Below are 23,539 nucleotides of genomic sequence, written 5' to 3'. Positions count from 1 at the left end.
GATCAAGGGCGGACCGGGCTGGAAATTTAGGACCCGGGCCAAGGGTGGGCGGGGCAGGCCAAATTACCAAAAATAACGAGCTAAGGGGCGGGCTAGGTCAGCCTGTGCTGATGACAAGCTCTAAGTGGATGAGATAAAAGTTTATCATTTCTTAGGCATTCTGTTTTTTGTCTCATCTAACTATGTTGGTAATAACTGATAGAGTATTAATATAACAAATTGATTCATTTTGAACTCCAGCGCATGGCAAATACTATGGTGGAATCAACTAACAGGATGATCGACATCTGGAATAGTCTCCTTTCCAACTCCAACAAGATAGAACTCGACGTCGAGAGAGAAACCTCCACATTATCGGGGAAGATTATCGCTAGAACTAATTTTGGAATCGTTAATGATGAAGCCGAAAATATAATGGCTGAAAAATTAAGAGCATTGCAAATTAGCCTATTCAAGCACACTCGCTATGTAGGGGTGCCATTAGGTCACATTATGTGTATGAAGGAAACCCTAGAAGCAAAAAGACTTGGACAAGAAATTGATGATATTTTATTAACAATTATAAATGCTAGAAGAAAGATTATTGGTGTGGAACCTCAACATGATTTACTAGGGTTATTATTAGAGGGTGGAAATCATGTTGATGGACAATTTGTGAAGAATATGACAAATAGAGAATTAATTGATGAGTGCAAAACATTTTTATTTGGAGGGCATGAGACTGTTGCATTAGCAATGACATGGACATTGATGTTATTGGCAATGTACCCAAATTGGCAAGATGAATTAAGGCAGGAAATCAATGAGGTTATTGGAGAGAAAAATGAGATTGATTTCACCATGCTTGTTGGACTCAAGAAGGTAACATACTTTACATTTTTACCCTTATTATTCAGTCATAAAATTATGTCGTATTAGAGCGCGTTTTTTGTAGTGTACTCATGATTTTGTTGTTCTTTTGTTGATTTTTGATCAAACATCTCTTATATGTTTGTTCAATCATGCTTAATAGTTTGATACAACTTGATGTATTATTGTTATGCATGCATTATTTTTCTGTTCATGAAAAGTAAATTTAGAGGTTTATAGATAGATGCTTTTGTTTTTGTGATGATAGTGCCATTATGATTGTGGCTTCTTTAACTTGAATGGGTGTGTGTCTCAAACTAATCTCCCTATCTACTAAGATCCCTATCTACTAAGAGAATAAGGATTCTCAAAAAAAAAATTCTTCCAAAATGCTCTAACTTTAATATGAAAACAAAATAAATTTTGCTTCATTAAACTAATTTTTCATTTTAAAAACAATAACTTTTCATCAACCTATAATTTTTTTTATAATTAAAGTTTAAAATTTAATCCTTTAACTAAGATAAAATAAAATTTGTATAAAACTATAAACTATACATAATCATAAACTGTTACTAATAACTTTATGGCGAAAAAAATTTATTAAAAAAATTTAAGAAAATCTATAAAATGAAATCATTATATTTGAGGTAATTAAAATATTTTCATAAATTTAACATTTCATGAAATTACTCAATACTATTGATTAATTTTGAGAATATGAAAATTAATGAGATATCTAAAACTTATAAGTAATACTGTAAAGGTAAAATGTCTATATATACCGCACATTCATTGCGTGGGATCTAAACTAGTAACTAAGTACCAACTTAAGCAGATCGGGTGCAACAAAATGTATAGGGATTACTTACTAAAGGAGAAAGTACTTCTTACATTTGATTAAAATACTTCTTACAAATCTTTCAAAAAAAAAAAAAAATAGAAAATTTAAAATAAATAAATAAAACAAAGAGAATAATTTTGTTTGGTTAGATGTTCACATAGTTCATCTTCTAAATAATAATTATTGTTGAACCTTAGTCTTGGAAATACGAAGTACAATTGTTACTCCATCTATTCTTTTTTAGTTTTATTGTGATTCTGTGGGGATTTATATTATTCTAAACCAGTTCGATATTAATTATATTTGATTATTATATGACTAATTAAACAAGAACTTATCGAGATTTCTTTATTATAATGTAGATGGGATGGGTGTTGAACGAAGTATTAAGATTATATCCATCGTCACCAAATGCACAAAGGCAAACAAGAGGTGACATTCAAGTAGGAAATGTGGTGATCCCTAATGGCACCAATATATGGATTGATGTCGTAGCGATGCACCACGACCAAGCTATTTGGGGAGACGACGTCAATGAGTTCAAGCCGGAGAGGTTCAACGGCGACATATACGGTGGTTCGAAGCACAAGATGGGGTACTTACCATTTGGTTTTGGTGGAAGGATGTGCATTGGTAAAAATTATGCACTTATGGAGTCCAAGATTGTTTTGTCCTTAATTCTTCGTAAATTCTCGTTTGAGATTTCACCATCTTATGTTCATTGTCCTACTTATTTTTTCTCATTGAGACCGGGTTCAGGGGTGCCCCTTATTGTTCGACAAATATAGAATTACTAGGTAGAAACTCATGTTTCGCACTGTCAGCTTTTATATATATTTAGTTATTTTAATGTATGTAGGTGCATATTTCAGATTTTTAATTATATTAACGATCTATGGAGTTATCCACTATATTTATGAATGAATAAGTTTATTACTTTATAGAAATAGTATTCGTATTTCTTTGTTTCCTTTCATTTTCATTTCAAGTTAAGTAATATATGTCATTTCTTCTAAATAATATAAGTAATTTTTCATCCCGAGTTTTTTGTGATCCATGATTTGATGGGTTTTTTTTCGATTCGTTACTTATATAATTTATCGTCGTTTATTGTTTGTTTGTAGTAACTTTCAGTTAGATTTGATTTTTTTTTTTTTATGTTAGGGTTAAAAGAGAGGAGAGAGCGGTAAAGGTCAGGGTGAAGAAAGAAAAAAAAATATTGACAACGTTAATAAAAGTCGACTATCCAGAAATAACTCAAAAAAATATTGACAACGTTAATAAAAGTCGACTATCCATAATAGTATAACACCACTTTTAAATAAGAGTAAATTAAAAATTACTCCATTTTAAAATTTTGTTTTCTAAAATTACTCTCTTAATATGTATTTTTATCAAAAATTGCTTCAAAACTCCAATTTAGTTGACTTATTACGTCTGTTTTTGAACTTATTCTCCATTGTTATACGTTTCAAAGTATAAATTGGCTAAGACACAAACGAAATAAGTTCATAAAGTGACAGAATAACTGAATAAGTAGTAACTTAAGTTGGTGTTTTGAAGCAATTTTTAATAAAAGTACATTTGAAGGTAGTAATTTTAGGAAAAAATTATATAAGGAGTAATTTTAAAAAACCGAATTTAAAAGGGAGTAATTTTTAATAACACAAATTGTTATGTGAGACCATTTTATCTATAAGACTAGCCCGATAACTAAAAGCCCAAATAAATTAGTTAATAAACTTGTAGAAAATTATAAAATTTTATATTGAGAAATTGTATATTTAGAGATGTTAGTTTTCTTCATAAAATGTCGGGTCGTTAAAATAAAATTAAAATATAAATAATTTTAATTATTTTTTTGGGCTTTTCTTTTTTTTTAGGTCAGTCCTATACTATAAAATGGTCCTATAGGAAAGTTATTTTTTTTTTTTTAATAATTATACCGCTCTTTCCGCTCATATGACCCCAAAGGAAAAATAAATCAAGCAAAAAGCTTAAGCAAGGGATGATGTATAAAAGATGGGCCTTCTTCTTAAAGCCTAATGTGCTTTGTCCAATATCCATTCACATATTACCCAGATTAGCAGATTTTGGATCAGGCATGATTTTAGATGTGGACTCTTAAGAAAATCCGGGTACTAGCTTAAGCTTATGTATATAAACATCAACACAAATTCTCATTTGTGACGGACATATCCGTCACATGCTTGCGACGGGTCAAATACTACCCATGTGGGGTAGATAAGACAAAAGCAAAGTGCATAAAAGTAGCAAACTGTTTTGTGTTATCTAATCACATGGGTAATACTTGATCCGTCGCAAGCTTGTGACGGATATGTCCGTCACAAGAAAGACTTGTTGAAACATCAAATAAGTCGGGCGAATCGTGTTTCGGTTATACAAGTCAAATCTTAAGTATTGTTGTTGCGGTCATGGTCAAACTATTAATAAATACGTCTATTTTGTGCATTTTATTCGCAATTTTATAAATATATAAAAATTATACTTAACAAAATCATTTCGTATCAAATATTAATTTGTGATGACTTTTAATATATTAATTACTTCTTATTTTTAATGGAAATAATTTTAAGCATGTCTGGATGATTAATTATTACCAAAAATGTATCAGGGTTGAAGTGATTCACCAAAGCGACGAAACCTTAAAAGCTGATTTTTCAAGAATAAGAAAGTTATTAATATTTATAGATTGTATCTACTAAATAAGGAAATTAATAATTATAATGTATTTCATTATATAATTATTTTCTTTAAAATTAATCTTTTCATCAAATTATATAATTTTCACTAAACACTAAACTATAATATTTTAATTAAAGTATAAATAATAATATAAAACTATAAACTATTAAATCTTTTATTAATGCTATTATTTGAAAATGACTTGACTCATACTATTTATACTATGTATAAACAAAACTATAAATAATTTTGATTACTTTCATAACAAAAAAATTGCGAGAAATTATAAATTGAAATCATTAGCTTTGTGGTATAAAAAACACTTTTTAAAACTAATACATTTCGGCACATTACTAAATTCTCTTATATTAATTTTCAGTTTTAATTTTTTTTTTGCTCGAACAAAATACAATAACGAGAAAAATGAACAATTACTGAGATAGCACTATTATTTTGTAGTTCAATTTTACTCGGTTTTCTTAAATAATTTTACAGTTCAATTCTTTTTTTTTTTTCTCATATCAAAATATAATGACATGAAATAGTAAAAATTAATGAGGTGTTACTTTGGCATGATACAAAAATAAAAACTTTATAAATACCGCGCATTCATTACGCGAGATCTAAACTAATTTATATTTTAAATATCTTAATTATATTCATGACTGAAAGGTCTTATTTAAAACATTTGTTAACCATGTATTAAATTTTTGTATACACGGCGAAATTATATTGTAATATTTTCACCTTAATTAATTTTACTAGCAGCAAAAACTAACATAATATTATAATTTTCTTGAATAAATATCATATTTTGAAATACAAATTTTCCATTAATTTATCTTATATACAACTCAAGTCACAGGTTGATCCTGGTCCTAAATTACGAATCGCTTTAAATTTGAATCTATCACTAATCAAGATTTACAAACTTGTTAGCCTAAAAGAAAGTATTGCATCAGATAGACGAGTCAAATCGATTTAACCATAATAAAAAGAACGTAAATGGTCATCCAGATCTTGTTACTTTTGGTCGAGTCGTTTCATGTCGCTGTTTTGAGTTATTTAAGATTTATCAGAGCATCTTGGCTCAGTTCGATTCAAGTCAACTCGAATCTATTAGATCAAGTTCGAGTCACATTTTTTGGGTCACCTTCAATCAATCTTATTGGATCAGGACATTCATATCGGGTCAGTTTTGCCAAATTTTTCTCTTACCCTATGAGAAACATATCGGTCTAGTTGTAATGTAACTCATGTTTCCATTTTTGGGACTTTTGAGAGTGTCTTGTGCCTCACGGTCTCTTCTAATGTTTTCGCCGACTTACTTTTCTTCTTACAAACACATCACTGCCTACGATTTTCCCATAAAAACACACCTTTTTTTTTTTTTTCCAATTTCCTTCACTTTTTTTACATTAAATTCTGCAACAATCTTAAATCTTAATTTCGTTCTTTGTTATTCAATTTCTTTCTATGTATCAAATCACAAGTCTCAACTGAATACTGGGTACGTTACACTTTCTTCAAAATTCCCAATTTTTTGATTTCAATTTCATATTTTTTTCTTGTATATAGATTGACCAAGATCACTTAACATTGTAAAGTTCACGTCTTTTTGTTCATTATGATTTATGTGATCTATGTTTAATGATTTTGATCTGCCCTTTTTTTTTTTTCCTTTTTTGTTTGTATAAATTTAGTTTTTTTTTTTAAATGTATTTTAATTTAATTTGTTTGGGATTATAGTGGATCCAATATTTGTCGTTTAATGTGATTTTTGATTGATAATTCGATAATTTTCATGTGAGTTTTACTTTTTAGTGTAATACTCGTGGGATTTGTAATTTTAATGTGTGATATTCAGTGACGGAGCCAGGATTTGAATTTAGAGGGACGGAAAATTTTAGCCGGAGTGAACGAGTAATGCTATAAAGGAAATGTGAAAAAAGTTCGAAACTTTTAACTAAAAGTTTTGAATTTTTCATTTTCCACCCTCGCTCGACCATTGGTGGAGACATTTGGTGGGGTTTTGGTTGTTCCGTTTTAATTTCGGGTTTGGCGCAGGCCCTTTTCATCCGAAAGGCGTATATTAATGTTATTGTGTGATTTGGAAGATTTAATTCATTGTAATTATGAACATTGTTACTCTCTAATTGTACTGAATTTTGTTGGAGAATTTGGACATACTTAAAGATGTTCTTGATTCGAATAATATTTCTGTTTACAATGTAGCTAAAGAGTCACTATGTTTTGTTTTTTCGTTATGATGGAATAAAGCAATTTGACTTGTTACATAGTCAGGAGTTTTTAGTTGTAAATTAGGTTGGTGTTATTAGGAGGTTCCGACACAAATTTCAATGTGAGTCGTTTGGAAACAGCCTCTCTGTATTGCTAGCGTAGGGATAAGGCTGAGTACATCCAAGCCTCCTTACCTACCATTGTCGTTGTTGATGATTGAATCGGTAGTTTCTACATATAGTTTTAATGGCCTTGCTATGATAGTTTGCCTTTTGATGTTGTGGTGAAGATCACAAAATGAATTTGAAAAGGCGAGTAGTTACTGTTACTAGCACCAGCAACCTGCATACCTCTTTAGGTATAGGAAAGCTGTGACTTCAAAATATAGGAAGTTGGGAGTTGGGTTTGTTGCAGCAATGCTGCTTAGTGTTGTGTTCAGAAACAGAAGATGCTCTGAATTCAGATTGTCATGCTGCTAACTGTTGTATTAAGTCCTTTTAAGGTAGAAAAAACAGTACCCCTTTAATGAATAAATACTGAGAGGTTATTGATTTCTAGGCTATTGAAGTTGGCGTTTGGATACTGGTTGATAATAGTGAGTGTAAATGTCCTTTGTTGCGTTATCAGTTTAAATCTAGCATGTGAGATTGCTTATGTTGATTTTGACGCAACTGATCAGCTCATACACTGCAGCTGGGTTGCAGGTAGCATTGGGACTTTTAGGTGAACCCTGAGTTTTACAAGGGGAAACCGAAAATTTTCTATTGTCTGTTCTATTGGATAAATCATGTTTATTATAGTACTAATTAGATCGAGGGACTTCTAATAGTTATTGGAACCGATCATCTGCTGTTTGTGGCTTGCTGACTTTTATATCCATCCATCTTTTTGTCAAGTTTCTTGGTTATCACTGTGCATGGAATATTTCCTTTGTCATTTTCTGAAGACACCTCTCCATTTACAGTGTAAATTGGTGAAACCAGTCTGTGTTGCTTAGTTATGATTTAAATTTTCAATTCTCTTTCCCGAAGAGCTGTTTCTATGCTTGTATTGATGTCACTACTCACTACATTTTTTAAACTCTATTTCGTTGAGCCTTTGCCTTTTAATGCCACAGTTTCTTAAAATGAATATTTTATGCTGCATAATTTGATTAGGTTTTGTTCAGCTGAGCGTCTCTTGGAGGAAAGATGCCGCTTCTGAAGATCAAGCCAGCAGATCCAATGAAGTTCGACAGTGGCAATGATTCTATAGATACCTTTGTCAAACAAACAACAGGAAAGGAGCCATATATTTCCTTTTCCAGGGCGAACGAAAATCCAGTCCAGTGGATCCAGCTACTGAACGCCTTGGAACAACAAGGTACTAGCAAATAAATAAATTGGCCTGGCTTATTATAGGATAAGTTGAACAGCAACTTGTATTACATGTCAATAGGTACAGTTCATATGTCCCTAAGGGTATTGGTCACTGGGTCAGAGGAGTATTTGCACCATGTAATATGTGGTGATCTCCCTTGAGCAACAAAGAATTCGGAAACGGCCCAAACGGGTATCTAGGCTATACGGCAAATAGTTAGTCTGTATGAGCAGAGGTTTTTGGTGAGGATCTAGCTTCGTTTGTCCCTAACAACTAATAAGCAGATTTTCTAAATCTTATCCGTGTTTGTTGTTGCAGAACTACCTGGGTGGTCTCTTCTTGCTCCCCTGCAAATTCAGATGCAGAAGTGTGAAAAGTGCTCTCGTGAATTTTGTTCGACTATCGGTTATCGAAGACATATGCGGCTACATAGGCGTAAATTGAACCTTGATAAGGTACCTGAGAGCCTGAGATCACCATTCATAACTTGTACTGAATTCCCTCTTGGAGTAGCCATCGGATGATTACATTGCTGATTTTAATTTTTGAATATCATGTAAATTTAAAACCTTTTATATTTATTCTCTGACTGAGTTATCTTCTTGGCTTTTACTGATATTAAACTAATATATTTTTCTAGGATTCAGCTACAAAAATTAGAGGTTCGTTGGAAGCTTTCTGGGATAAGGTACCTATAATTTTTCTATTTCCTAACTTGCACCTCTTGGGTTTTCCGCATTTGAATCTTTCACAAAGTTTGATATGCTTGATCCTTTGGTGCAGCTAACTGTGGAAGAGGCCATGGAGATAATGTCATTTGACGATGTGTCCCTAGCGGTAAGATTTTGTTTCATTTGTGGTATTGGACTAATGATCAAAATGTCAAATGGATAGCTGCTATAGTGATGACTATTTAGATTATTTGTTCCTGGTTAACATTCGTCTGTGACTGTCACGTCACATACTCACATGTGTTCGATTGGAAAATTTCACGCAACTGATCTAGTTGTCTGTAGTAGCACTGATGAAAGATGTCTAGTAATCAATTCGAGTAATAGGCATATAAACATACTCTTTGGAATTGATGATATTTGATAAAGTTATGTGCTGATGCTTTAATTCTTGTCAAATTGATATCTAGGTTATTTTGTGTCGCATCAAAATATTTGTTATCTCGCATGTTCTGTTTATTTATGGTTGTTATCTCTAGCACAACATAACAACAGCTTAGTATAAGTTATGGGGTATATCTTCAATACATGATAATATTGAAACATGGGGATAATGTATATTGCTGTTTATCACTCTTATTATTCTTTCCATTATTCTCTTCACAGGGAGTTGCTGGTCCTGCAATCATAAAGGCACTGGCATCATTTATTCGGAAACTTGGATACACTTCTCTGCCGCCTAGTTATGTGAAATCTGGCTCTGCACTCTTGGTAAGGGCCTAATACCCTAATTGGCTCTTTGTCCTCTGTTCCTTGACGGGCTAATCGTAGTTTTAACATTGATAATTGATTCTGACAGGATATTGTTCAAGGTAGACCTCCGAGGTTCCCGATATCATCTCAGGAATTGTTCGATATTTTAGACGGTGCAAGCGAGAATACATTTTTATGTGCTGGCACTGCGGAATCATTGCAAAAGTTTGTTTTTGATGGTGATGCCGGAAAGGTCGGTCTTGAAATGAGGAACGTAGTTGCGTGCACTAGTTTCCTTGTTGAGCAGAAACTGGTACTTGACTGATCTGCAGACTTGTAGTTTATCCATTCTACATGAAGATGTTGCCTTCCAATTTTTACTCCCTTTATTTTCATCAATGTTACTTGGTTAATATTATTATCTGGTTCGAGCAGGTCAAGGCGTGCCTTGCTGATAAAGATGCTGAGGCTTTAAGACATCAGAAATTGCTTGTGGAGGAGGAGGAAGCTGCTCAGAAGAGGTATTTTGCTAAGTATTTTTGTTGTAAGCTTTTTATTTCCTTAGGTTATCAACTTTTATAGGTTTAAGTCATGCTGCATATTTTGAGTTAATGCGAACAATAATTGTTACTCCCTCCCATCCACTCTTTTCTTCCCTATTTCCTAAAACGGATTATTCAGGTTTTCTTCCCCTTTCCTTTTTGAGAAAATTTTTATTAATATTATACTCCTACCTCTCTCCACTCATCAAACCCCACCATATCTTTTATTAATATTTAATTCTAATTATTCCTACCTCTCTCCAATAAACAAACCCCACCCATCTCCTTTATTAATATTTAATCCAAATTATTCATACCTCTCTCCAATTACCAAACCTCACTCATATCTTTATCAATATTATACTCCCCACCCTTAATCTCCGTGCCCGCCTCAAAGAGGAAGAAAAGAGTGGATGGGAGGGAGTATTTGTTATTCGGAACCTTCCTTGACTAGCATTGAGGCCTTGGGGTTAGGGGTGTTGTTCTTGTTGTGGTGTCGTGTTTTTGACCAGCTGAGCTACATGTATACCCAGTATGGATCCCACTAATGAGCCAAAGACGCATTACTCTTTTGGTTCTGGATGTGGGTATTGCCTTCGAGCAACTTTTTATTGACTTCCTTTATATCTATGTAGGCAAGCTGTTCTTTTAGAGAAAAAGAGACAGAAGAAACTCCGGCAGAAAGAGCAAAGGGCAAAAGAGCTACCAATCGATGAAGACGATGATTCCATAGTAGAAAGTTCTCCATCTCCTCCGAGCTCGATCCTTGTCGATGATTATGAGTCTACTCGAGAAATGTTGGACATACCTCTTAATGCAGCAACCCCTTCTCCTCAACCTTCTCAACTAGTCAATGTGGAGGAGGACACTGATAAAGATCAGGAAAATAGACATCCCGATTATGCAGCTCACCAAAAAAATGAGCATAGAACATGGCATCAAGGCGGTCGAAGACAATTGGATAATTCTCACTGGCAGGCACCAAAATCACATAGAAATCCCAATGGCTTTCACACCAATCACAACTATCAGGCTCTAAAACCTGTCGTCAGTCAGAAACGCGCGTCTTCAAGAAACATCCATACAGCTGCCAGTAGCACCAAAGTCTGGACACCGAAACCAAAATCAGAATCTCATGAGGAGATTTCTAAAACTACGCTACTCGTTGATGAAGCAAAGCTACCTTGTCCGGAAACAAAATTTTTAATAGGTTCTATACCCATTCCTCTTGGAGATCTCATTCGCCAGGGACACGATGGTAATTTTGGCAGATCTTCTGAAAATGTTACCTGTGAGAGGTCTGTTGAAGGTGAGGGAAATGAGGGTACTACAAATAGCTCGGTTGTCAATCCTGTCATGTTGTTGAGAGCCTTTAATCGACGTGGAAATGAAGGCCAGCTTCCCAACCATAATAGCAGTGGTGATTCCGAAGTAGGTGGCGTCCTTGGCAATGATGACAATGTGGTCCATCCGACACTCATAGTTGAGAGTGCTTTAAATGGTTGCAAAGATGAATGTACTTCACGTTTGGAAGCCGGGCATCAAGGAGACATGGAGTTCTCCAGCCACGAGGCTGAAGCATTTTTATCCGAGAGTAAGTTCTCTATTCCAAAAATGATTTCTCCTTCTCAATAACTGAACATATGGCTTATGGCTTTGCATGCTTTTCTTAACTTATCGTTCTAAAAAGAAATTATGACAACCCCTTGGGGTTTTACCCAAAATAAGATTCATACATTGCCCTCGGCTAAAACGAGCAAATTGGAAGGGGACGGATGAGCACACACTTTAGTATTGATGGGGTCGGAGATGGTCAGATGGGTATTGAGATTCTGTGCATATCTTATCTATTTTCATTAAAAAAAAGAATTTTAATTAATAGGTGAATGAATTTTAATCTAAAAAATATTTACTTGCTCATATAGGGTGGAAAGAGGCCGTCATGGGAGATCATGTTGAACTAGTCTTGTTCGCGGAAGAACCTGCAGGACATTTCGAGTCACAAGACGTTAAATACGAAGCTGATTTATCTTCCAAGGTGGACGAGCATAGCATCCTTCGTAGTTCAGAGAATCGTTTACCTGTTTGTCCAACCGTTGACTCCTCAGCACCAACAAAATCTAAGATCAGAGCGAAGAAGCCTGAGAAGGGCAGTAAAGTCAAGTACATTGAGAAGCAAAGAAGCGGTTTTTGAAATATGGGAAACATTAATAGGTGATGGTATAGGAAATGTGCAGATTTTTGGTAACATGGTAACTTAACATTCTTAGCAGAGGGTTCCAGTTTTAGCAGTGGTCTTCTGTCCTGAAGTTTTTGGGGAAGGTGGTTTTTTTGGGGGATAATTCTACATTCATTCTTTTCCGGTCATAGCTGCTCTTACCCTTTTTTGCATGTTGCGAAAAAATTAGGTTAATTGTCGTCTGCAATAAACTGGGCCTTTATAGTATTTACTGCGGATATTATTAGGCGGAATTTCATTGCTAATTGATTAAGTGCAATATGAGATATTTCTTCTCTTTTTTTTTTTTTTTTTTTTTTTGTTCTGTTTAGAATGTAAATGTCCATAATTTTCAGGTATTGTGATGTCACGTATCGGAGACTGGTTTTATACGAGACTACGAGTATATGAGATTTATTCTCACAAATTCTAGTTTGGCTACAATGGATATTCATGTCAAATTTATAAGACGGTTTATAGTAAAGTATTGTGAAACTATTTAGCACTTTGTAATAGGTAACTAAACGATAAAAAAAATGAGTATAAAAAGATACAAAATGAGGTACTAATATGACAAAATGAGATTATGATAAAATAGGTAATAAAATTATAAAAATGGGTATTAAATTATTAATTAAAATTTCCAGATCAAATAACCGATTTTTCAGATCGGCTCAAATTGAATTTCGAATCGTTCATTATTTTGCTCAAGCCTAATAGGTTGCAAAAAAAACTAGTTTTTCTACACATAAAATTTGTATAAAAGTAGTAAAATAATTAGAAATATTCTTATAATTTATTTATTTTTTATATAAAGTACAAAAATTCTAAAGTTGTAGGGAGTACATCCTAAATCCTAAATTAAACAGAACTAAAGAACCAAAGGAGGAGGATGTGGGTGTTAGGGACAAAAGGGATATCAACTGCTGAACAAGTTACTGAAGGAATCAATGGCTCTGGTCTCACTGCTATTGTCACCGGTTGGTTATTCTTCCTCTCCTACAACCGCTTTTCTTTTTATCATTATTTAAACCGGTTGTGAGACGACACAAGCTTGTGATGCGTCACAAATGGAGAAAAAGGATTACGCATCTGAGGTAGTACCTCAGACCTTGTAGTTTTTGAGCATATACACATTTTTTCTGAGCATATTACCATTTATAAATATAGTTTTTGAGCAATATTATATTTTTTTAGTGTAATGTTTTAGTAAACGTGCTCAAAAACTTTATACTAAAGCAGAACTCAAAAACTTTAAAATAAAACTCAGAAAATAAACAATAAGAGGTACTACCTTAGATGTATAGTCTATAAACTGGTCACAAATGAGAATTTGTGTTTTTTTTTTTTTTCATTATTATGTTTCTTTTGCGAGTTTGTTACCTTATTGAAATTTTAGTGAAAATTTCCGATTTTTTCGAGTTTACCTTATTGTATTACTAATTACTTGTTTGTCCCCTGATTTTTTCGCTCCATAAACACAAATCCTGGTTCCGCCACTGGGTTGAGATATGTGAGCTCAAAATTATAACTTGATGATGAATGATGATGTGGGTCTGAAACTCTAATGCAACTGTTGATGTAAAAAATTTACTGATATTCCCATATGGGTTGCTTATTCTAGTATACCTTATTCAGTTAGCAGTTTGCCACCCTGATAATTTCCGCCACCCCGCTAACGAATAATCCTGGCTCCGCAAATGGTTGCTTGAGTTATCTTCTAAATAGTGGTAAAGATTCAATCTTGTTGTACTTTGTACACAATTTTGGAGAAATGAATTCACCAGTTTGTGTATGCCAACAAGTGAATTGATTATACAATTAGTCTTGCTATAGGCGGGTATATCCGTCTATTGCTATAGACGGGTCAAATACAATGAAAGTGGTGACATTTTTTGCCCTACCACCCCACTTGTTGTTTGTCCTATTAGGAAAGTGGTATTATATTTGGTCCGTCTCTCATTATAGACGGATAATGTCCGTCTATAATGAGAATTTGTGAAATGTATATATATATGTTTTGAAGTTTCGGCTCTGATAGTCTGATATAGTGGTATCATATTGTTGTTGTATTGTTGTTGTGTTGCTGTTATTGTTTTTGCATTCTTTAATGGGCTGATTAAGGAAAAGTCTCATTTACAGAAAACGTCACGATTTGATGTTAAGTCGGCTGTCCTTCTCCCTATACTTTTTAAATTTCATTTCTAGGTTATAATGGGGAATTTTAACAGCGGACACAGTTTCAGTCAATGCTCCATCTTATACTTTCCTGTTGTTTAACTGAAATTTCCGTGAGGCCATCCCAAATACTGTTCTGTAATGTTACTTATACTTTCCTGTTGTTTAACTGAGTTTTCCATGAGGCCGTCACAAATACTGTCCTGTAATGTTACTTATACTTCCTGTTGTTTAACTGAGTTTTCCGTGAGGGCATCACAAATACTGTCCTGTAATGTTACCTTTTCTGGTGGAATGTCTTGTAATGTTCGAAATGGTATGTTACAAGTGTTCTATTTGACAAGTTCTGATGAATTGTTATTTGATTTATATCTGTTTGTTCTGAAGTATACATTTCTATTTTTTAATGAACCCTGGCGTATTCTCAGGGGCAACAAGTGGTATTGGAGCTGAGACAGCTCGTGTGCTTGCATTGCGAGGTGTACATGTTGTTATGGGAGTAAGGAATATGGCTGCTGGCAAAGATGTCAAAGAAGCTATTTCAAGAGATATCCCATCTGCTAAAATTGATGCCATGGAGCTAGACCTTAGCTCTATGGCTTCAGTGAGGAAGTTTGCTTCCGAATTCAATTCCTCAGGCTTTCCTCTAAATATACTCGTGTAAGTTTGAGTCCGTTAATTGGTCTTTTGTAGTTAGAAACTCTAATCGAGTAGCACATGGACTAGTTCATATACGTCAGTTTGGTTCCTCAAAGTTTGTTGAATTCGGTTTGAGGATACTTCCAAGCCTTCAACTCTATTCAAATGGACTTTGGTTCGGCAAGCCTCCAATCTGTGATGCTGATGGTTTACACTGCGTAAATCACAAGTACTCTGTATATTACATGTCGGGCCACGCAATTTTTCAATCATTTTTGTATGTTGTCTAGTCGAGGCCAACGCTCACAATGCTCCTCTTCCTCCTGCAGTAACAATGCCGGTGTAATGGCCACACCTTTCATGCTTTCCAAAGATAAGATTGAGCTACAATTTGCGATCAATCACGTAGGTGAGATGCATTAGCAACTTTCTGCAATAATTGTCGGTTTAATATAAGCACGCTGGTTGCTTTACGTGTCTTGACGTCTGAAATGGCAATATTTAATCGGCAAAGAGGCGAGTGGCCCGAGTGCTAATTGATTACCTCTAAGAAATGGTAGATTATGGAAACATTCAGTGTGTCAAGTTCGAGTTTAGTTACTGCTTTGTTCCTTTTTGTAATTTCTGTAACTTTGGTAATCTTTGCAAATTACATCTTCTAGGTCACTTTCTTTTAACAAATTTGTTGCTAGAGAAGATGAAAAAGACCGTCGATGAAAGCAGTAGAGAAGGAAGGATAGTGAATGTCTCATCTAGACGACACAAGCTCTCATATCCCGAAGGAATCCGGTTTGACAAGATCAATGATCCTTTAGGGTAATAATGAAAACTTTTATCAGCAGCAGTTATGCTGTTTCCGAGTGCATTCTTATCTATTTTAGTTAGGTAACGAAAGATCTACTGATACCTTTAACAAGTGTGCATACTTAGTTACTTACATTGCATACTGTCTTCTTTTCAAATTGCCTTTGAAAGTGTGAAAGGACTAATCGGCTAAAACAGACGCATGTACATCACAAAACTTGAGTAAGACCGTTGTACAGTGTACAACTGACGGCATCTCATAGTATGCATCTTTGTCTTTTTTTTTTTTTTTTGACAGCGTATGCATCTTTGTTAATGATAGCAATATAACTATGTTTTACCATACAACGGTTTTACTAAGACTAACTAAATGTATATATATGTATCTACTTTTATTTTCACTTGAAATATTTTCAGCGTCTCTTCTGATCAATCGCAGGTATAACAGCCTATCAGCCTATGGTCAGTCAAAACTTGCAAATGTACTACATGCTAACGAACTAGCAAGACGTTTAAAGGTAGATTACTTCTTGAGCGTCTTGTAAAGTATCTTCTAGTCCCCATAGATATTTCGTTAGGTCCAAAACAAACCTTTTGGGACTTCATGTTTTCTACGTGTGCTTGACGGAATGTCCTTAGGTGAATTGGATGCTTTAAGCCTTTCAGGGAACTGTTTGTCTACAGGCAGCTGTTATTTTGTTCTTCATCGTTGTAAAATTTGATGTTAATCATAAGTTTATTCCTCAATTGACGAACTGATGTGATATGGGGTTGTACTACTATGTCTAGGACGACGGTGTGCGTATAACTGCTAATTCAGTTCATCCAGGAGCTGTTGCCACAGATCTTTTCCGCCATTTCGGCCTTTTTAGAGGTATTTAATTTAAATTCTTGTTTGAATTGAGTCCTGTAAATGGAAATATCAGAACTTCAAAATGCTAGGGAATCACTCTTCTTTCATTCATGTTCCTTTTCCGGTGCAGGTTTCATGAGTCTCGTTGGTCGCCATTTTATCAAGAATACTCAACAGGTAAATGCTGAAGTTTGAGTTATTACTTGTACGCGACTGGATTTTGATGCAGGAAACCGTGAGATAAATTGTGAACTCTATATATGGGATATGTTGCAGGGTGCAGCAACAACATGCTATGTAGCGTTACACCCAAAAGTGGAAGGAATTAGCGGCAAATATTTTGCAGACTGTGATTTAGCCGAAGCTAGCCCGCTGAGTAATGATGCAGATGTGGCCCGGAAATTGTTGGAATTCAGCTCAGACCTTGTCAAGTGAAACAGCAACGACGCGTTGTTCTAATACTGGTCACAAGCAGTGAAGATCCTCTGTTCCACTTTTGTGTCCCATTGTGTGCAGGGGCGGACCCACGCCTTGCAATAGTGTAGCATTTGCTACACCAAACCCAAAAAAAATGGTGAAGAAATAACTTTTTGCTACACCAAAAATTAGTTACTGAACTCTCTTTATGACTATAATTAATGACCATTACAATTTCCTACGTACTCTATGCTCGTATTAATTACTGTATTAGTTAGTCTCTAATTAAAATTAAATTTCTCTTTTTCTTCATTAATTTTCTCTAATTTCAATAAAGGAATGAAGTTATACATTGTATAATGATGTTATATACGCAGGTATACATATATAACACCCTCACAAACTCCTAATCCTCAAACACAAAATCTCATTGAAGACGGCACGTATCCGTTACTTTGGAGTGACGGATACCATTTTCCCTCACAAATGACCCAAATAGAGGAGAGAGGGAAGCACATGAGGGTGCCCTCACCTTGTCCCCCCTATCCGTTTTGTAAGTGGTATTACCCGTCACTTGCTCCGACCCGTCTTCAGCAAGACTAACTGATCCTCAAAAAACTAATAGGATGATTTTTAAAGAAAGGGGAAAAAAAGGTTACAAATCATTCATTGTTTTTTCTGAAACTCAAATCTGAAAGTTTTATTTAAGAATTTTTCTTGTGCCTTAATCCTATAACTAGTTTGATCATATGAAGGATTATAACTAGTTTGATCATATGAAGTATATATATATTGCGAGTAAATTAAAAGTTACGCCCTTTTAAAATCATGTTTTCTAAAATTACTCCTTTATATAATTTTTTCCTAAAATTACTCCCTTAATATGCACTTTTATCAAACATTGCTTCAAAGCACCAATTTAGGTGACTTATTACGTCTGTTTCTGAACTTATTATCCATTGTTATACGTTTCAAAGTATAAATTGGCTAAAACACAAATGAAATAAGTGCATAAAATGACGGAATAAGTAACTTAAGTTGGTCTTTTGAAGCAATTTTTGATAAAAGTGCATTTTAAGGGAGTAATTTTAAGAAAAATTATACTACAAGGGAGTAATTTTAAAAAACTGGATTTTAAAAGGGAGTAATTTTTAATTTACTCATATATTGCAGTAACTAATACACCCTTCGTTTTTGTATATATGATGTTTTTAAATATATGACGTTTCTGTTTTTCGAGGTAACCCTTTAACTTTAATTTTTATAAAAATATAATTAATCAAAAAATTATCAAAACTATACCATTAAATTCCTTATAAAAAGAGTTTTCTTATTATTAGGGTTTTTATTATTGCTTTAAGTACACTCTCATGGTGTAAAAAAATGTTGCGTATATCGCCGTAAGCGCTCCGAAAAATATTGATTAATTAACATAATATAATAGGCGATATAAATTTGCTACACCATATGAAAATTCCTGGGTCCGCCCCTGATTGTGTGTGCCACTCCACTCACCTTTTGACACATCACTTGTTACAAAATAAAATATTACAACAATTATATTAATTTGTTGATGTGTTAGAAGCTGAGTGGAATGACACACACAATGGAACATCAAATGGGACAGAGGATCCTCACTGGGTCACAAGGACCAACTTCAGTGACTTTAGCATTTAATTATAGTTATCAGTAGCATTGCGCACGCTCTAAATTGCTCAAATATCACTTCTAAAATTCCGCGTTTGTTTGATCATCGACAAATTATTTTTTGACTTTCGCCATCTTGGAACAAGAATATGATACAGGTATTAGGTATAAGCTTAATGACTTGACATTACATGTAAATGCAAGACGGTCCCGTGTAAGTTTTCGTGTTCAATATAACTTTTTGGGTTCAAAAGATACTACTGTATCAAGTTAAAGATTACATTTCAGTATCAATTAGGTAACTGGCTATCTGCCTGTCTGCTCAGTCTAACGGTTAAGAAAGAGGTTATTTCGACAAAATCTTGGGTTCTAACTTCTAATCACTATGCCCTTTATAATGTACCGGCTTTGTATCTCATTTATGATGTCTGTCGAATTTGTTACTTGTAAAACAGTGTCAGCTTTCGTGTTTGAAGTACAAAAAAATAGGGTTACACATTTGAAGTCTACTGTACGCTCCTGCGTTCTGCAACGAACAACATTCACTTGCTACGGTTGGTAAGCGTGGAATATATTTTCAACGTTTGTAACCTAGAGTGTCGTATTCAATGAAGGTCAGTCCCCCAGAAGGCCAGAAGTGAAGAGCCGAAGTAACATATGCAAAAGGCTCGTCTAGCTTCAATTTAAAGGGGTAGGGGATCAAATGTACACAATCTTACCCATTTGTTGAAAAGGTCGAAAAGTTTTTGTATAACCCACAATAAGAATTGCGTCAGGAATCGGATTGACATACTGCCAATTCATAATATACAATCCTAGGAAATAAGAAGCATTATTAGTGACTAGAAATAATACTCAGTGAGTAGGAATTACAATGAATCATTCAGCCAATGCATTCATGCTTATAACTTACAAGTTACAACTGACAACAGTGTAATTATATTCAGTACGACATTAGCAGAAGATACAAAGTAGGGAGTGACAGGTGTTAGTAAATAGAACCTGGCCAAGCTGCCATGCCCAGAAAACATCCTCCGAGTGATGCTATACCCAGTTCAGAGCGACATTATCAGCCTTTGTCGAGCTGTCAAATTATGTATCAGTACAAGACAGAAACTTGTTTTGTTATGTAACATCTTGCTTACCTCCGAACAATTAGATCAACTATTAAGGCGATAGTTGATCTAAAATAATCAGATCTCAAGTTCAAGAGTGAGAAGTTTGCCGATCTTGGAGTCCTGTCGGCTCGAATATAGACTCAAACAGAAAAGAAAATATACGCCTCTTACTGTCAATGTTTGTATAAACATTTGTGCATTGTACATTGTACAGTGTGCTCTCAGAGTTCAAGGGGCACCAGAAGTGCCAGGAGCTACTACTACGAGAAGCCATCAGCTGACACCCGGTTGAAGCAGTGGAAAGAAACTCCAATCGTCCTCGGTTTCAATATCCCTAACAATCGTCTCATCAGCCCACCATTGTGAACCCGAGTTCGATTTAGCAGGTGTTTCTTGGCTACTATCAAAATTGAATTCTTTGACTGATCCAAGAGAGAAGGAAGACCGCTTATGTTGCCAATATTCCATTTCTCCTGAATTTTTCTCAAGGGTTTCGTGTCCTCTTGATAATTCTATTTCTTGCTGCTTGTCTAAATTTTCTTCGTTCCTCTTCTCAAGAAATTTTGGAACATCTTCATGGCTTAGCTCAAATGAGACTCTTTGAGCAACCAGAGTCTCATCAATTAGTGAGCCAGTTTCTAAATTAGCTTGGGATGTCGTCTCACAGATTTGGTTCTCCATGGGCCCATCCGGAGTCACAGAGCCAGAATCAAGTCTAGAACCCCATTTGCAAGTGTACATATTCTTCGAGTCAAATAACTTGGAAGCATCTACCATGCGGAATTCAAGAACTGGGCGCCTGTCAAAGTAAGGCGAAGATGTCCCAGATGCTGAATTTGCAGAGCCAGGGGATATGAGATGATTGACTTCGTAGCACGAAAGTGCATATTTCTGATGGGTCCCACTATTCCTATGAGCACGGTTGAGTGATGAAGTGAGCAATTGAGCAAAAGGAACTTCAGGCGATGAAGGAGTGGTGAACTGAACAGGCTCAGGAGGCGGGGTGATAGCTGCAGTAGATGGTTCCGTGGGATAGGCAGAAAATACAGGAGGAGAGACAAGCTGTGATTCGTTCGCATACGGGCCAACGGTGAAAATATGGGATTCTTTGAAAGAGGAAAACCCGTTTACAGATAGTGGGGCAAGGGCAAGTAATCCGACGGGTGAGTGAGTCCCAGTAGGAGGATCTGATTCGGGTAGAGGGGAGGATGGAGGAGCAATGAAAGGTAGTACTGTGGAAGTTGTTGGGTTTGGGTTGTCGGCAATGGGTACAGTGCCTTCAATAACATCAGGTTCGGGGACAAGGGTAGCATGGCCAATCCTCTTGCTAGTTTTTACAGACCCAAAACACCAGTATAGATTCCAAAAGCTTGCCCAGCTCCTTTTCTGTATTCAGTAATTGAGATATTGATTACAATTCTAATGTGCAGCAATGATCCATATCTTCACGACGGAAATGTGTAGAAACTATACAAAAAGCATCCCTTTTTACAGGTACAGCAGTTATCAGTAAAATGTTAGCTCTTGGCCACAAAAACATGATTTGTTTACTACACTATGGAGTTTAGAATAAGATTGGGTATAAAACAAAGGGTCATACGAGTGTATATATATTTTTTTGCAGTCGATTCAGAGTCTCTGCGCATCAAAGTGTGTTTGAATGCTAATTCATCTTAGAACTTTGTCGGCAAATGATACGTAAGCAAATAATAACCATAGCAAATAATTATGTTATGTTACAGTAGGTTTGCAGCCGCTAAAGTCCCAGTTCGCAAGACATATTCATGATTAATTGATTATGTTACTATGATTCTTCTTATTACCTCGTGTACCCGTTTCTGACACTCGACACTATGACAAGAGTATGACACCTAGACAGTTCAGTTTGAACCAAAAACACGAGTTCACCACATTCCGAAATCTGAACCAGCCTTTCTAATATCTCAAAAGCAGTTGAAAAAGGTTAAAACTTTCCTTAATTAGTCAAAACCAACCTATTTACACTTTAATCTCTCCTTTTCCTAAAGCAACAAAATCCACATTGAAAAATGAAAACTTTTTAACCTCCTTTTAATGAATTAACAATCCCAAAAGGCAGTCTTAATTTACTATTAAAAGCTACTCCTATAATATACCACTTTCACATCAAAAATAGTTACACTAAAAGTAGATTAAAAGTTTACTCTCTAAAAGTAGATCATCATTCTTAAACTTACCATGATTAGTACTCCTAACAAGAATTTTCCAGCTTCCAATTGCCCATCAAAATCGAAATACTTTTAAAGCTTAAACCCCTATAGTAGCTCATTCTTCATCTTATAGTACAAAATACCTAATCCTCTAATTTTGGCCAATGACGGAATTGGGGCTAGCACGGGCAGTCGCCCTAAAGAAATTCAAAAAAATTCTAACTTGAACCCCCTCTACTGTTGAATTTTCCAAGTTTTGTTGAAAAAGAAAACTTTTGACCAAATCATTTGTTTACCTTTCTTCTTTCTTATTTTTTGTGAGGGTTACTTTAATCAAAGGTAAATAAATGATTAGGATGATGGAAGTAATAACTTTTGGTTACGAGTTCATAAAGCGATCATTTTTTCGGTGTATTCTCTAATTTACCTCATACCATTACTAATTCATCCCTCGAAAATTTCCGCACCTAACTACAAATTCTGGTTCCGCCACTGATTTGAGCTAGCAAACTCAATTATTCATTGCTTGGTAATTACAAAAAATTAAATTAAAAAAATAAATCAGATTCCCCATGATCTAGATGAGCATGATAGATATCAGATGAATTACACAAATCTAAGTTTGAAACAATTGATACTAACTCAATTTCCACACAGAAAAAACTGAAATTCACAAATCACAAGCAATAAATATTAACAATTGAGAAAGAATTACAATAACAAAATCCAGATTTTTTTTTTTTTAAAAAAAGTACAATATATACCTGAGATGAACTCGGTTGAACACGACTTTCGGCGGTGACGATCGCGGCGGCAGCCGCATTAACAGTGTCAACGCTGTTAATCGGCATACCGCTTTAATACGCCGGGAAACCACTCTAACCTTGTCGGAAAACCACTTTAACCTTGTCGGAAAACCGATTTTAGAGTTATTATCAGCTGAATTAGAGATTAATTAAATGATCAAAATTTTAATCGTAAAATTGATGAATTAAACGAAATTACGAAAGGATGTAATTTTGATGTGATATTGTTTTGGTTGTTGACTGAGAAAAAACAAATGTTAGATGATAGATGAAATGATTTGTGAATAATTGACTACGATTTGTTTTTAATTAAAAGCACAATAATTCTGTTGAATTAAGAACTCCTATTTGTGTTTGTATGTATCCAGTGTACGTGTGTGTGAATGTGAGGTGTTGGTTACGTTTTAGTTTTGGTCGTGGTTTGTTGTTTTCTTGATTAGGATTGATCGTCTTACCAACATTTAGGACTATCTCTTTTTATGACGGTTTGTGGACAGAGTGATATGTGGTAAAATATAGATTGTACACATCACTCGATTTAGTTATATCTAATGATCAATTGGTAGTTGTCTAGCTGAGGAAAATAAGGTGATTTAAGATGTACTCCGTAAAATAAAACTCATTGTGTATATACTTAGACGAGATTATAAAAATAATAAATATTTGAGGTTGATGTATATGATACACGAATTTATTACCGATAGT

At 34.7% G+C, this 23,539-nt stretch overlaps 4 protein-coding genes across 6 annotated transcripts in view; 3 read left to right on the top strand and 1 right to left on the bottom strand.

The window, feature by feature from the left end:
• Positions 1 to 2,552, top strand: part of LOC141656631 (cytokinin hydroxylase) — a 63,757-nt gene extending 61,205 nt beyond the window's left edge. For both annotated transcript variants that reach the window (XM_074463588.1, XM_074463590.1), the window contains exons 3-4: positions 241 to 861; positions 2,056 to 2,552. In XM_074463588.1, coding sequence (XP_074319689.1) covers positions 241 to 861; positions 2,056 to 2,481 — 1,047 coding nt within the window. In that variant the 3' untranslated portion in view covers positions 2,482 to 2,552. The remainder of the gene's footprint in view (positions 1 to 240; positions 862 to 2,055) is intronic.
• Positions 2,553 to 5,678: 3,126 nt separating this feature from the next.
• LOC141656630 (uncharacterized) lies at positions 5,679 to 12,481 on the top strand. 2 transcript variants are annotated; one of them, XM_074463586.1, is made up of 10 exons: positions 5,679 to 5,909; positions 7,798 to 8,002; positions 8,318 to 8,454; positions 8,640 to 8,687; positions 8,783 to 8,836; positions 9,337 to 9,441; positions 9,530 to 9,736; positions 9,859 to 9,944; positions 10,601 to 11,559; positions 11,891 to 12,481. In XM_074463586.1, the coding sequence occupies exons 2-10, from the start codon at positions 7,831 to 7,833 to the stop codon at positions 12,157 to 12,159; spliced, it is 2,037 nt and encodes a 678-aa protein (XP_074319687.1). In that variant the 5' UTR covers positions 5,679 to 5,909; positions 7,798 to 7,830; the 3' UTR covers positions 12,160 to 12,481. The 2 variants fall into 2 exon arrangements, with proteins under 2 accessions (XP_074319687.1, XP_074319688.1); XM_074463587.1 differs by having other exon boundaries at positions 5,744 to 5,909; positions 7,809 to 8,002.
• Positions 12,482 to 13,013: 532 nt separating this feature from the next.
• On the top strand, positions 13,014 to 19,063 carry LOC141656629 (short-chain dehydrogenase TIC 32, chloroplastic-like). The gene is made up of 9 exons (XM_074463585.1): positions 13,014 to 13,163; positions 14,790 to 15,021; positions 15,330 to 15,409; positions 15,663 to 15,816; positions 16,244 to 16,322; positions 16,594 to 16,678; positions 16,788 to 16,834; positions 16,934 to 17,131; positions 18,724 to 19,063. Exons 1-8 carry the CDS (start codon positions 13,076 to 13,078, stop codon positions 17,090 to 17,092), a joined length of 924 nt encoding a protein of 307 aa, XP_074319686.1. The 5' UTR covers positions 13,014 to 13,075; the 3' UTR covers positions 17,093 to 17,131; positions 18,724 to 19,063.
• A 463-nt stretch (positions 19,064 to 19,526) lies between these two features.
• Positions 19,527 to 23,287, bottom strand: LOC141656628 (uncharacterized). Its single transcript, XM_074463584.1, has 2 exons — positions 22,793 to 23,287; positions 19,527 to 21,225 (listed from the first exon to the last, which is right to left on the bottom strand). The coding sequence occupies exons 1-2, from the start codon at positions 22,877 to 22,879 to the stop codon at positions 20,113 to 20,115; spliced, it is 1,200 nt and encodes a 399-aa protein (XP_074319685.1). The 5' UTR covers positions 22,880 to 23,287; the 3' UTR covers positions 19,527 to 20,112.
• Between the last annotated feature and the right edge of the window lie 252 nt (positions 23,288 to 23,539).

Source organism: Silene latifolia, chromosome 5 (assembly GCF_048544455.1).
Source record: "Silene latifolia isolate original U9 population chromosome 5, ASM4854445v1, whole genome shotgun sequence".
NCBI classification, from domain to species: domain Eukaryota; kingdom Viridiplantae; phylum Streptophyta; class Magnoliopsida; order Caryophyllales; family Caryophyllaceae; genus Silene; species Silene latifolia.
This window is presented reverse-complemented; position numbering and strand designations above follow the sequence as displayed.